General features: G+C 46.8%; 2 protein-coding genes across 8 annotated transcripts in view; both read left to right on the top strand.

Annotated features, from left to right (window-relative positions):
* The window catches only part of LOC310880326 (uncharacterized protein), a 32,773-nt gene extending 28,212 nt beyond the window's left edge, over window positions 1-4,561 (top strand). Inside the window, exon 8 of the transcript XR_014571623.1 lies at window positions 150-4,561. The gene's annotated coding sequence lies outside the window, so the exon portion shown is untranslated. The remainder of the gene's footprint in view (window positions 1-149) is intronic.
* Window positions 4,562-8,665: 4,104 nt separating this feature from the next.
* The window catches only part of BICD2 (BICD cargo adaptor 2), an 88,309-nt gene continuing 82,226 nt past the window's right edge, over window positions 8,666-14,748 (top strand). For 5 of the 7 annotated variants that reach the window (XM_083795958.1, XM_083795959.1, XM_083795961.1 and 2 more), the window contains exon 1: window positions 8,683-9,150. In XM_083795958.1, the coding sequence (XP_083652084.1) occupies window positions 8,890-9,150 (261 nt within the window). In that variant the 5' untranslated portion in view covers window positions 8,683-8,889. Of the gene's footprint in view, window positions 9,151-14,748 lie in introns of all 7 variants that reach the window. The other 2 variants (XM_083795960.1, XM_083795964.1) reach the window with 2 other exon arrangements.

Consider the following 14,748-nt stretch of genomic DNA (forward strand, 5'->3'; position numbering starts at 1 on the left):
AGATGCAAAAGGGAGGGGGTAAAAAGAAAAAGAGTGGTGCAGCAGAGTAGTTAGACTAAAATCCCCTGCTCCAATTTGTTTCTTGTTTTTCTGTTTTAATTCTCTTTTTGCCTTTCTTCTTTCCCGCTCACACTTACGATCTTTGCAAGACGGCTTGCTCAGAAAACTGTCCTTCAAAGTGCACTATTTCCCCTGCATTGTACTAGTGGTCAGCCTCGTGGGCTGATGCTACAGCTGCAGACGTCTGGCCCCAGAAAGACTGCTTATGGAAATCTGTGGCATGTCTGCTTTTATCTTTCTATGGAATCAGTTTTGTTTATAGTGGCAAAGAATGTGACTCTGCTGGGCATAAGGATGTGCTTTTTAAAGTAGTACTCCTCATTTTTTTAAAAAATCAGTGTATATGTAGGCTCACGCTTGCTTTTTAAAGGCAAAGAGACCTGACTCTTGGTGTCAACCAGTGAAAACAGAACAGCTGTATGCATCTATAGCTGATGTGAATAAAATGATAACCAGCCTCCTGCTATGAATCCTGCGTGTGAACACTCTGCAGGAACACACCCCTGTGTCTGCTCTGCAGATACACAAAAGTCACTTTGGAAAATAATTCAGATATATAAAACTGTGATAGCTACAGAAAGTAAGTACCCCATTAAGGCCTAGTTTAAGTGGTTACATTTAACAACTTGGTACTGTTTCCTTGTTTTCCTGAACCCACCCATGGGGGTTCTGAACTGAGCCGTGAGGATTTTACTACATTTTAATTGTGGATTTTATAATATCCAGTAAAACCACTGCCCATATCAACACTTTAGAGTTTCCCCTTTTTTATAGGTCCGATTTTTTTCAGTTGTCTGGGATTGCCTTCTCTTCAGTTTTGTTTTCTTTTAATTTTTTTTCTCCTTTTGATGGCAGGTGTTTTTAATCAGTTGTGGAAAGGCAGCTTTATTTGAAGGCTAGAGCACAGGGGGATAGACATCAAAGAGCAAAGACTAAGGTACAAATCTATTTATCTCTAACCAGATGTATAAAATAGGGACCTATTGTTACAATCTTAAATCCACGTAGTAATACTTCCACATGCTAAAATTGAACCCTACCTCAATTACCAGGTGCAGAAATTGACCATAATGATGCATTTTGCTTAGATAAAGCACGTCAATTATATTTAAAATAGCTTGATGGGATTTCCAATTATTAGTAATTAATGCAAAAATTATAGCAGATGTCAGGGAAGTCTGTGAATACCCAAAATACATAAGTGGAAACAACATTAAAAAAAAAAAGTACCTGCCTGTTCCATAACTCATTAGCTCAGTGCTAAAAGCACTGATTAATTTATTGCTGGATCACACCCCATTTCCTTTATGATGCTGCTGTCAGTGAGCTGCCTGTGATAGCTCTTCCCACGCACACTGTGATCTCTCTGAACATTTCTACTGAGAAGCTGTTTCCTTTTTCCAAGAGGAGTTTGCTTCTGATTTTTCTTTGTTTAAACCCGATGCTCTTGTAATTAATGTTTATATAACATACTCAGAAGAAAATAACAATGGGCTCAGACCTTCTGTGAATTATTTAGTTGATTAGCTTTATAATTAATGGAATTAACTCTGCAGATTTTTTTTTCCTTAATCTAATCTAGAAATTTGGATATGAGGAACAGCATACTTAGAATAAAACAAAGTGAGTAGAGAAGGAACAGCAGCCATTTCACACCTTGTTTATCTGCCTAGCAGTGCAATGGGCATGTGAATCAAGGAGATGTAGTTTACAGTCTAGTACCAGTAGTCAGGGGAAAGTACTCTGTTTTAAATTTATGTCATCTATTGAATGATACCAAATCATTTGAAATAGACCAAATTCTGGCTGAGACCTAAGGTGCCACAGAAGTGTGCTTGCTTAGAAGTAGAGGGAGAGTAACTTCCGAAAGTGACTTTAGCATAAGCCTTGTCTTAAATTGACAGCAGATCTGATGCAACTCCTAGGCTCTGGTACAGTAATCTGAGGCTTGCTTTATGTTAGGAAACCTGGCATTGCCAGGAAGATATTCTAGCGGTGAGGAATTCATCTGATTGCAGAAATACTTCCTAGCTGCTTTTTCTAGATTAGCTCTTCAGGAAAAATGTAGCAGGAGGTTCTGGTGGCATGCTGGGGCTCCAGCACATTGTAGGGAGTTGCACAGGCACTCTTTAGCAGCACCAAAGCTTCTGTGTCCCATTGGTGTTATCACAGCATTCTCTCTGGGGCCAAAACTCTGACCCACGGATTTTATCCATGTCAACTAGATTTGGAGTAACTCAACTGACTTCAGTGATATTCCTGCTGCTTCTAACAGAGCAGCCAAAAGCAGGCTCTGGCTATGCCTGTCTCACACAAGGTAAAACATACAAATGTCTTTTCTCACACTGGTGGAAATAAGTAGAAATACTTCTTACTTGTACAGAGAAAAAGAAAATCTGTACCTGCCAAGCCCATGCTACATTTCTGTGTAACTGCCTAACAATATTTCTCCTCTGCAAGGGGCCCTTGGTACCTGAGACCCTTTCAAGTTACAATAGGAAGATGGATTAAAAATAAAAGAAGTAGGATCTCAGTGATCTTTTTTGTTATCTTGGTACTCCCCGCTGTGTGGACTCGTTTTGTGTCAGTTTACACACGTGCCTAAATGATTTATCTAAAATGAGACAGGTTTGGTTTAGATCCAAATACGGTTGTGTTTCCCTCACCAAAAGAGACTGTGTAATGGCGCCTCATTTACTGCCTGTCAGTCAGGCTTGCAGAGATGGTTTAAAAGGGAACATTTTCCTTCACACGGGCAGAGGCGTGAAGTATAAACGTGGTCCCTTCCTGCAGTCCCGTTGAGAAGAGGTAGTGTGGCTACTTGGGATGACCAGAGCCTTCCCACAGACCTACAGGAGTGGTGAAGCATTTTTGGGCTGCTGCCTCGTCACCTCTGGCTGCGGCAGTGGCACAGCAGCCGGTTCACACGCTCCGCAGAGCGTCCGGTCCACGTGCTCCCTGCCAGCCCCCGTGGCAGCATGCTTCCCAGCACCTCCGAGCAAATCCAAAGGCCCAAACCAAAGAGCTGTGGTCTTTTCAAGTCTTTGGCTCTGGCTTACCTAAGTGCATCTTTGTGCATTGGAAGTCAAGTGAATGGGACAAAAGAAGAAAACTGCTGAAAGGCACCATGTGGTCTAGAGAAGCTGTAGGTGGCTGAAGGAGGCGTCAGGCTTGCGGTAAAGGGCAGGAGAAGGAAACAGGGAAATGTCTGGGGAAAAAGAAAATCTTCCCTTCCTCTCCAGCTTGTTCCACCCTGGCAGAGTAAGGAAGTATCTTGAGCATCTGCTCCCTGCTATGCCTAGCAGATGGCGTGCCAGACACCCTGCTGTTTGGACCCTCCAGTCATATCTCCTTTGCAACTCCTGGCAATGGGCCAAGCATTGATCAGCGTGGATATCTAACTGCTCAGGTCAAGGAGCACACTCTGTGTGTCCTGTGCTCCCCAAATCCAGCCAAGGCATTGCATCAGATGTTGAAGGTTAAGTCACATTTTTCTCCTGACGCTTAGACATCTTAAGAATTCAGTTTCGTGACAAGCAATGTCTGTAATTCCTCTGCTTGTTTCTTGCATGCAGACGTCACCTCTGGCAGCTTTCTGCCAGAAAGTTTTCACCTACTTCTCCCCTACTTATCGGCTATCAGTGAATATCCGGATTTTTCAGTCACTAGAATAAATATATTCAAGCTACCTGAGCCTTTCACGTTCTTATTTTGAAATGTCTTTTGTGTAAGAAAGGTACATTACTGTATCTCACCCAAACATGAAGCCTGTCCCAAAATGTTCTTTCCCCTGAAGCCATTTCATTTTTTTCTCTGTGTGATTAGTCCTAGCCTTGAATTCGTGGTGGCCCCTGTGCACACATCTGGGCACAGCACAGCAATTCTTGGCCTGGAAAGGACTTGTGGACATGTATGTCTGCTAGAACGCACATTGCTCAGAGCGCTGCTCACCAGAGACTTAGTTAAGGCTGTTTCAGACCCAGTTCAGAGATTTTTGTTCTGCTATTTGCTAAAGCTGAGCAATACACAAATGCGGTATATAAAAGGAGGATGAACAATGATGTGCTGTACCACCTTATTTTCGTACATTTGAACTAATCCAACACAAGATGTAAAAGAAAGTGTTTTTTTTTGTTGTTTTTTGTTTTTTAAAGGATTCTCATGTCTGCGGTTGTCCCACTTTTAGGTGCAGGTTAGGTTGGCTTTCCACAATCATTCAGCAGGGTTTATCAGAAAAATCAGCTTGTGTCCTGGTTCCAGTTAGGACAGAGTTAATTTTTCCTCATAGTAGCTGGAAGGGTGCTATGTTTTGGATTAGGATGAGAAGAGCGCTGATAACATGCTGATGTTTTAATTGTTGCAGAGCAGTGTTTACACCAGGCCAAGGACTTTTCGGCTTCTCGCTCTGTCCTGCCAGCGAGCAGGCTGGGGGTGCAGCAGGAGCTGGGAGGGGACAGACCCAGGACAGCTGACCCAAACTGGCCAAAGGGGTATTCCATACCATCTGGCGTCATGCTAAACAAATTTTTAGGGGTGGTTAGCCGGGGTGGGGGGGCCGGCTGCTTGGGGATAGGCTGGGCATCGGTCAGCGGGTGGTGAGCAATTGCATTGTGCATCACTTGTTTCTTACACATTATTATTATTAATACTATTATCATTATCACTATTATTATTATTGTTGTTATTATTATTTTCCTGTCTTAATAAACTGTCTTTATCTCAACTCACCGGCTTCACTTTCCCGTTTCTCTTCCCCATCCCAGAGAGGGAGGGGGGAGGGTGAGCGAACGGCTGTGTGGTGTTTAGCTGCCAGCCAGGCTAAACCACAACAGCTTGTTTGAAGCTCACCATGTCTGCCAGTTACGCAAACATTTTACAGCATTGAATTAAAGTGCGTACATGCTTTTGGGTTCAGACTCAGGTTAAATAACTAGCATTGCAGGGCTTTGCACCCGCACTGATTTTTGTACCAGGACAGGGTATGTTGGTTAGCTCCCTCAAGAAGAAGCACTCTCCAGCTTGCTTTTAGTAGTGAAGATAGTTTGTGTATGATTCTACCATCTTGTGCTCAGTTGTTAGCTTTAAAACCTCAGCAGAAGAAAAAACCAACAGTCTATCTTCTCATCTGTTGTGTAGGGATAATAGCACCACAGCTACACTTGGCCATGACACCTTGGATGGACGGGGTGACAGTTAAGCCTTGGCATTAACAGAGTTTGGAGACAGAGCCTGCAATGGGCAGTGACCTCTGGCGGTGCCCAGGAGGAGGCTATGGGCACAGGCCAGGCTGTGCTCGTCCAGTTATTACAAGCTTTTGTTAGACCGCATCATTGCCTTGAATGATTGCGAGAACCTTAGCTATGACAAGCCAGTCCGGTTTCCTAAACTGTCCAGAAATGCTTTTGAAATAGCTATATTTACTGCTGGACATTTTCCTTTGCATCCTGGGCAGGGCAGTTTAGCAAAATAGCACAGTATGAAACCTAGTAACAAATCTTGGTTTTAAGAATGCCGTAGGAAATAAATATGAAGTGAGGTCACTTGAGCTATTGTGAATTGATTCGCTCATCTGAATCTCAAAAACTTGTCAGGTCTCACAATTTAATTATAAACCCAGCAGTTTTCAGGATGGGAACCGAAGCCCCACATCCTGAGGGTAAGTTGTTACAAGCAAATTTCAGCTTCTGGAAAGGAGCAGCACAAAAGGTTAGCTAATTTGTTTGAGTCCAGATTTACAGAGTAAAACCTGAGCACAATGAAGGCTCAGAAAGTATGAGGCAGAAGAAAACAACCCAGTACGTATTATTATAAATATTTATGGATTAATTAGTTGTGAGTGCATGGGATTAGCAATGCTACTGATTAGGGGAAGACAAAAGAAAAACATGAAATGCCACAGATTTGAGAAGAAATCCTAATACTTAAAAACATGATGTGGAGGAGAATCCAAGAGACAACGCTTTTATTTTCCTCACTTGGGTTTATAAAAGAATCAGAATGCTTAACAACCACCCCCCCAAAAAAAATAAATGTTCTAAGTCACGCAGTGACATCAGGGTGTTACAGCAGCATAAATCCAGTGCAAGAGAGTGAAGAAGCCTCTACAAGAGGATTTAGTTTTATGGAAATGGTACTAAACCTTTCGTTTTCATATCCATGTCATCTGGAAAGGGAGAGCTGTATGTATGCTAAGCCTGTAGGCTAAGCACATTAAATCCTGGGGACACCAAAACTGAGGAATTAAAAGTAACTTTGAGGAAATGTTACTGACGTTAAGTGAACCTCAGTGACACCCCACCTCTCGGCCTCTCTCTTTCCTTTTTTTCATCATCAGATGCATCTTCTCCCACTGAGGACACCTGTCAGAGGCATCTCTCTGTGTCCAAATCCAAATCCACAAAATTCGTTATGAAGTAACTACCTGGATTTTAACAGATCCCTTTGGGGTGTAATACTAGAATTTACCAATGCAGCACATTCCTTGAAAAAAAAAAAAAATCTGAACTCTCAGGTTTCTGGTGGAATCACGGCAGGTCTGGAGGCAGGTGGCGTGCGGCTGCCAGCCTGCCATCCCCTCCCTCAGTCCATCAGTGGGCCAGCGCAAAGCCGAGCTGCTGGTGGGCCTGTCGGCGCTGCCTGGGCCAGGAGTTCTCTTAGGAGGTAACACAGGGGCAGAGCTTGCCGTCAGCTTCCCACAAAACGGGGCAGCCTGGAGGTTTTACGCTGTGCCACTGTGGAGGTATCGGTTACACAGAGGGTATGTGAGTATTTTCTGGTGTAGGCAAACTAGATGCTCGTCGTTAACAAAAAAATCTTTCCTGAGGAATTTTGAAGGGAAAAAGCTAAAGGAATTTCATATACCTGCCATGGGGTGAGGACATCAAATTCCTACTTCTTAGATCCCAGGCAACTGTTTCAGTGTTGCATCCGTGCTCATGGCAGAGATACATCCCTGAACGTGAGGCATGTGGATCTCCAGGCCCTGATGAAAAACTGACCAAGGCAGGTACATGGCTAAGAAGTAAAATTCAGCCATTAAGCAGTTTATTAAAGAAATAAGGGTTTATATGTACCAGGACAGAGCATGATGAGCACAGGCAGAAGTTGAAAATACCTTGAAAAAACCCTGCAGCTATGAGCAGAGGTGGTGCTTTTTGTCCTAGACCTCGTGGAGTGCTCAAGCATGTAATTGTTTGTGTTGTGTTTGGCATTCTCTTGCCAGTTTGTTACTAATTCTTTTTTTGACACTGGAAGAAACTCCAGACTGTGTTGGGTGTGCTAAAGGAAGGTGAAGCAGCAGGGAGCCAGGCCGCTCTGGTGCTGCGGGCAGGGTGAAGCCGTCACCTCCCCTGCCTGGGCGTGAAGCCGGGGCCTGTTCACACTGCCTCTGCGGAGCTGCTTACGACTTACAGCGGCCCAACCAAGGGAGGTGTTTGGCTCTGTTCTGCCATCAGTGCGCTGTAGGAATTAATTCTACCTGTGGTGGAGAAATGAGTGTCCATGAGTATCCCAGCTTCTGTGCCTACCTCCCGTGCCATTGCCGCTGTACCTGCACAGTGGTGCAACCTGTAGCAACAGCTGATGGCTTTTTCCTACCTGCTTGGCAGCTCCCTTTTCAAGCGGCGTGGTGAAGTGCCCCACGTATTACTGACTCACGGCTATTTATGCCAGCTGAGCTTGTTGCAATAGTTCTCCTCCCTGCTTGTCTCAGGCAGTTCTGTGCTACATGAGCATCTGGGCCCATGGGTGTGCTTTCCTCCGGGCGGTGATGCTGGGGAACACGGGGCAGATGGCGAACTTGATGGAGCAACTGCTTGGAGATGTGAAACACTGTAAAAAATGAGATAGTGATAGTTCTTTGGTGTGAACGTCAGTCATTGGGGCTGACAGCACTATGTGTGATGTTGTCTACTATTAGCTCTTCTTTAAGAAGTAGTTGTCTTTTTATTTTCAGCTCTTTCTGAAGCCTGCTGACTTCCAGCTGCCCTGGAAGTACTTGCTGGCAAGGGGCTAGACGCCATGAACTTACGCTTGGTGGTCAGTTTTCTGCCACAATCCTACTTGGGCTGAATTAGGTGTCCCTTGTGAAGCTGTGCCTGATGAGTTAGGCTGTTGGAGATTACATTTAGTCCTTCGCAGCACACACATTACTGCGACCGTGAGGCAAGCATTAACCACTAACCTAACACTAACTGCAAGCCCTGGACAGTGCTTTACCTTCACTCAGCGCAGCCGGGGGGCTGCGATGTGGTTAGGCTCCTGATTTTCCCCTTGCCTGCATGCAAGGTGCCCGCCATCACCAGCCTCCTGGGGCTGCCTCCAGCTCCAGTGGGGGCCCGAGTGCTCGCCCAGACGCATGGTTAGCGGCACACCCGCACGGGAGCTGCCATTTCGGGGGTCCCCGGAGCTCCCCGGGCTCTGCCTCCCCGCGCCCGCCAGGGGCTGCTCTGCTCCCTCCGGGCGCCGCGGGTGCGAGGGGCGGCCACCGCCCCGCGCGGTGCACTGTGGGGGCTGTAGTCCTGCGGACGGCTCTCCCCGCGGGGCGGGCGGCGGGCGGGGACTCCAAGCCCCAGCGTGCCGCGGGGCGCCGGCCCGGCCGTGCCTTTTGAATGATTTCACTGCGCTGGGTGCTCGGGGCCGGGCCGGCGGCGCGGTGCGGAGCGGAGCGGAGCGGAGCGGAGCGGGGCGGTGCGGTGCGGAGCCGGGCAGGGGGCAGGGGGCGGCTCGCCCCTGGATGGCCGCCCGGGGGGGCTCTGCTGGCGGCGGGGGGGCCATGCCGGGCCGCGGCTGCTAGGAGCGGGGAGTCGTTCGCCGCCGGCGGCTGCCGACATGTCGCGGGGAGCCGACATGTCGCTGGGCGCGGAGGAGGAGGAGGAGTACGGGCGGCTGGTGATGGAGTCAGAGCCCGAGTGGCTGCGCAGCGAGGTGAAGCGGCTCTGCCAGGAGCTGGGCGAGACCACCCGCGAGAAGATCCAGGCGGCCGAGTACGGGCTGGCCGTGCTGGAGGAGAAGCAGCAGCTGAAGCAGCAGTACGAGGAGCTGGAGCTCGAGTACGAGACCATCCGCGCCGAGATGGAGCAGCTCAAGGAGGTGGGCGACGGGGGACGGGGCTCCGGGCACAGGGGAGGCTCCCCGGGGAGCTCCGGGGCGGGGGGGCACCGGGGGACACCGGGAGGGGGACCCGGGGGTGCTGCGGGAGCGAAGTGGGCACCGGCTGTGGGGTCGGGGAGCAGCGGGCTCGGGAGCTGGGGGGCATGGGGACGGTGAGGGCAGGAGCCCTGGCTTCCCAAAATGATGGGGTGCCCAGAGCCTGGCCTTCGCCATCGAGGTCAGAAGGCCGACTCGGAAAGAAAAGGCTTCGCTACCCTCGCAGGGTATGTTTTCTGTCCCTTCTCACCCCAGGAGCTGGTGGTGGGTCAGTCCTGGGGCTGCAGCAATAGGGGAGCTCCCTGCCTGCTTCGGGTGGCCAAGTGTGCCCCCCCTCCCCCCGGAGAGAGCAGGGCGTGCAGGACCCACTGTGTGCCCGCGCCGTGTGCTGCCACCGCCTCGGAGCGGGAAGGGCATGGGGTGAGCATCGGGCGTTGGTGGGCATCCTGGATTGCATCTTCTGAGGGCACAGCACGAGGCAGGTGGTTGTCACGTACCTGCTCCTGTGCTGGTCTGACACCAGTGTGAGATTTCTCCCCTAATGACTTAACGCGGGCCACCACGAGAATAATACAGTGGGCTTTGGTTCACATAGCTATGCTTCAGTGCAGTTCTGTTTGAATTTTTTTTTAAAGAAACCCCAGATTACATCTAATCCTTGCAATGAAGTAAGCTTTGTCAGAAGAGGTGCTATGTTTTACCGGGTCAACTGATGCCTGCATTTTCCTTATGCAAGATCTTCAGGTCTAGAAGATCAAAAGGGCACCACTGTAGGAAGAGTCCTTGCACGGAGTGGCACTGCCGTGTCAAAAGATGTAGACACACAGTTACCTCTCCTTGTGAGGGTAGCTGATGTCCTGCCAATCTACTGTGCACTGACTCCCATGGGAACATGTTTGTCTGCCTAAGCTCTTGGTTATTTTGGTGACTGCTTCTGTGCAGGCAAACTGTATGCTGCTTTTGAGTTGACTTAGGCCTCGCCTTGTTTGCAGAAGATCTGATATAGCCTGAGATGTAAATGCATGTGAATTCATTTGACCGGTGCAACCTATGTCCTCTTGGTCTTTGGTTTAGCTCATGTCAGATGGAAATGGATGTAACATTGCAATAGAGTATTTCAAAGGGGAAGTAAATACAGATGGATTTGTACAAATTCAGCTGAACTTGTGAACGCCCTCACTTCCTGCATCCTGTGTGTCTTTTGGTCTTCTAAATGGGGTTTTATTTTGCTTTTATTATGTTAAACCGGTATAAGCAGAGGAGGTTAATTAGTTTGCATTAAATAGCTATAAACTTGTTAACCAAATGCAGGCAGAACTGAGGGACCGCTGTAGCCAAAGCCACTTGAAAGCAGCTCAGTTCCGACTGTCCGAGTGTCAGGGTGCCCAGGCGTCTTGGCATGACCACCGCTCGGAAGTGGCCGTGCCACCCGGGAGTCCAGGGTACTAGAAACAGCCTCGGAAAGGAGGAGAGAGGGATGGGGTAGTGCTGAAGGGAGGGAGGAATCAGCAAACCCGTTTGGTAGGTGGGATGGGGAGATGTGGCTCTGGGCGAGAGGTGAATGGACGGGTCCAGCCTCATCGAGCAAGCCAGCGCCTGACCCGCACGTGGAAGCTGGGTTGTCCCAGCCACAGGTGGCACTTCACTCCCTGGGCTGTGCCTGCATGGGCGTTGTGTGTGTAGTCTTTCAGGTGGGAAAAGGCTTGAAGACAACTTGGTTTTGTTCTTTTAGGGCTACAGCATTTCAGAGGCTTGTAAGAGAGATTTGGGACAAAAAAAAAAAAAGAAAATGTCAGGATCAGCAATGATTCATCCCTTTTTGCTTTTAATATTCTGGAGGATTTGCTTTGTGTGTGGATGTCCTGTTGTAATTAAGTCAAAACCTGGGAGGCAAACAATTCTGGGAACAGTTTGAGGACTCTGCTAGTCATCCTACACAGGGAAAAAACATTGCTCCTCTAGCTCTCTTGTGATGCTGCGGAGGAATCTGGTCTTCATTAGATCTTGTAAACCTTTAGCAAATGCATGAGGCATGTTCTCAGAGGAGGAGTTTATCTTCTTTGCTGTTTATGCAACTTCTTGCTTTTCCCAGGCATGTTTAGAGGTGCCTTGCACATGAGGCTTGCCGCAGAGCAAGCTGCAGTTGGAAAGGCTTTCACCTTGGGTTACACGAGGTTGCTCTTGGGGAAGGCAGGGGAATTGCTGGTGGGGTGTCTGACTGGAAAAGGGGTGCTTTCTGTCCCTTCTTATCATGACTTTATGCAGCCTTTAAAAAAGAATTCCAGTCTCTTAAATTCTTGTTCTGTTCTCCCACTGCATCTAGAGACCTGGATAGCACAAGGCCATGTTATGCCGAGTGCTGTCAAAGTTTCCTGTCCTGCTGGCTGTTGTAAATTTGGATATACTTTAATTTGTTTAATATTATGAAGCATCCCGTATCGTGGCTCTGTGCATACCTTAGGTAAATAAGCTCTGGGCTTGGGAACTTTAGAACATAGCTTGTTGAGAGTATAGGCTTTTTGGCTGTGGTTGTCAGGTCTTGCACAGCTTTCTGGCCAGGTTCTCCCCCCTGCCTGATTGGGGCAGAACTTCCTAGCCGTAACTCCCCAGCTTTATCTCTTTGGTAAGTGCCCATGGCATCCTCATTGCTGTACCCCGCTTTGCGAAGATACCTTTGTACATGTGGTATTTGCAGTTCAGATCATCGTGATAAAACTGGGGAGCTGTCCTCTCCTTGCACGGAGGCTTTGCACAAAACTCTCTTTAGTTGGGGTCCTCGGAGAGCGTATTTGTCCTTTTATCTATTCACATGCTGGCTTATATCTCCTATTACCCATCAGGGTAATTTGTGCTGTGTTTCTTCCACAGTTTTCATTTGAGATATCTAGAAAAGTGGTGTCTTCCCAGGTATACTTACTGGCTATTTTGGTCCCACCCTTACCTTTGTAAAATGAAATTAATATCAAATCTTATTAAATGTTATAGGTTAAAAATACATTTCCCAGTTCAGATGGATCGGATGGTGGCTTCCAGTGAAATACTACATCACACTGTATGCCTATGGTTTTGATCGTCATTTTCTCCCCGCTAGGAGATGAAGCAACAAAGAGTTGTTTCTGCAGGTTGTGTTCAGCTCGGAAGGCATCCCGTGAGCCTTTGTCTGTGCTGGCGCTAATTGTACAAATGCTAGGGCTGCCTGCCTGCCCCAGCCATTTCCACGCTGACGGGGAAGGTGCGCAGGATCGGCTCTTGGTGTGAGGATTCAGCTATTGGCATCCTGGTGATTTGTAGCAGAATGTGGCTGGGAAGGCTAGCTTCGAAGAGGCGTTATCTGCTTCGTTCAGTACTTCTGAGTTGCTTTTGAGATGTCAGTTAGATTTATGGCTAACTGTAGGGTTAGATATGAAACTGGCTGCTGTCCAAAGCTACTTTCAGATTAGATGTGTATGTTGTGGTGGTGGTGGTAGACTTGCATTTAAATCTTCTGAAAGCAGGGGCACGATTATATTATGAATTATTTATTTATGTAATAATGTAGAAGTGTGCAAGTAGACTGTGGCTGTCCTTAAATCCTAAGAGCAGGTGTCAGTACACCACAGCTAATGACAAGGCCTTCTTTGTGCTTTCATGGAGCGGGGGTGGGTGGCAAAGCTTACAAATGAAAGAAGAGCAGCAATAAAACTAGTGTTTTGTTGTTCTCTCTGATATTATTTGGGCTTCATCACAATATAGCCTGCCTTTCTGTTTGTTTGTTTTTTGTTTCCCTTACACTCTTTTCCTTTTCACGTGGTGTCTTGAAGTTGTGCTCTTGAGAGCATCAAATGCACCTAGTAACAGAAGCAGGTGCATGGTAAGGGTGTTGTGTGACTGTCTGAGTGTCCAGGTGTACCTGTGACAGGCAAGCCAATACAAAGGTACCGCAAATGTTAAACACTTCAGGAGAGTATGCCAAATAATTTTACATTTTAATTATTTTTTTTTAGGGAGGGGAAGACAAAGGGAAAGTGTTAACCAAATCTCTAGTTAACAGGAAAAGTTATTTGAGGTGACTGCAGAATGCCAGGAGAGAAAGCAGTGAGCTGTACATGACTGTTCGGTTCTCTGTAGGGTGGCAGCGGCTCTTGGTTCTGTTTTTGCCTTCCAGGACTGTGTACTGACTTCGTTACATGACACGAACCCACTGCAGAGGGCTCCTGGATAGACCTGAATGTTTCTCTCAGGCAGCTTTCAAGTGAAACCTTGAGCTGCCTCATTTCTCATTAAGATAAAGTGGGGCTTATTCTGATAGTGAGGTGATACGTGCCCAGGCTGAAATATTTGTGCTTCTTATTTGAATATACTGCTCAAATGGAGTGTACACTATCTGATCACGGAGGGAAGTTTGGCTTTGGTTAAGTCACTTACCTATGTAACAGTTAATTGGACGCAGGACTGGTTTAACATTTGAACAGTGTATATTAAAAAGGGGAGAAGAAATCATGCCCTTTCCTGTTGGGAAAAAATGCTGAATACCTTATTGACATAAAAGCTCGTTATTGGATTTTACTTTCAAAGCATTTTACCTATTGTGCTTCTGGATTGCTATGCTCTTTTTGTGTGATGGAGCATAAGGGCAGAGGAAAGAAATGGCCAGGTTAAAGTCACATAACAAGCCAGTGGTAGACGGGGATTGAATCCTCTGTGCCCATAGTTCAGCACTTGCTTGACACCAGATCTTTCCACGGTAGATAGTGATGTTTGGTAGTAATACCCATAAGGCCTTAGGTACACATCTGCATCCTCCTCCTGACAAATATTCAGAGGTCATATCGATTCCTGTTGAAAGGGAAGGACCCTAATGGCATTTGACGTTACACCCAGCCATCTACCACTGTTAAATCAAAGGAGTTAGTGTGTAAAATAAGGGAAGTGTGTGCTGGTTTGGTTTGGTTCGGTTTTCCCAGATAGACCTTGTTAAGCCGGAGTTGATTCTGGTTGTACATATGTAAATGTAGAATAAAAAAAGGACAGCTACAAGTTGTTGGGGAACTGATCAGTTTTGCACATACTGATAGAAAATACTTAGACTTCTGTGAACATCTCTTATGGATTTAATGGTGGTTATTACTTGGACAGACTCTTAACACCTGCCACGCTTGAAATGTAAGGAGAGGATGGAGTTGATGTCTCTGGTCTAAAGTAGGACAAAGCTGTGGTGGGGTCAGCAGCCCCCAAGCAAACTAAAATACTTATATTTTGATGAATTATGATTGGATTACATTAAGAATACAGCCACCTGTAATTTAATCTGATGTCTGGAGCAGTGTGGACACCTGCTACTGTGTTTTGGAAAAGCTACCTTTCTTGCATATCTGTATTTTTGTGAAAACAAACCTGAACAGTTAAACATTCCAGTTTTACCTGCTGTACTGGAAATAGTAACCTGTAAGGCTTCGTGTTTTTAACTTCATTTTCTTTGCCACTGCTGCTTCATTTGCCTTGTTAAAAATCAGAAAGATTGTTATTCCAGAAGTGAAGTGATGATTTCCTCATAGAGATGCC

Source organism: Anser anser (genome assembly GCF_964211835.1).
Source record: "Anser anser genome assembly, chromosome: 12".
In the NCBI taxonomy this organism is placed as follows: domain Eukaryota; kingdom Metazoa; phylum Chordata; class Aves; order Anseriformes; family Anatidae; genus Anser; species Anser anser.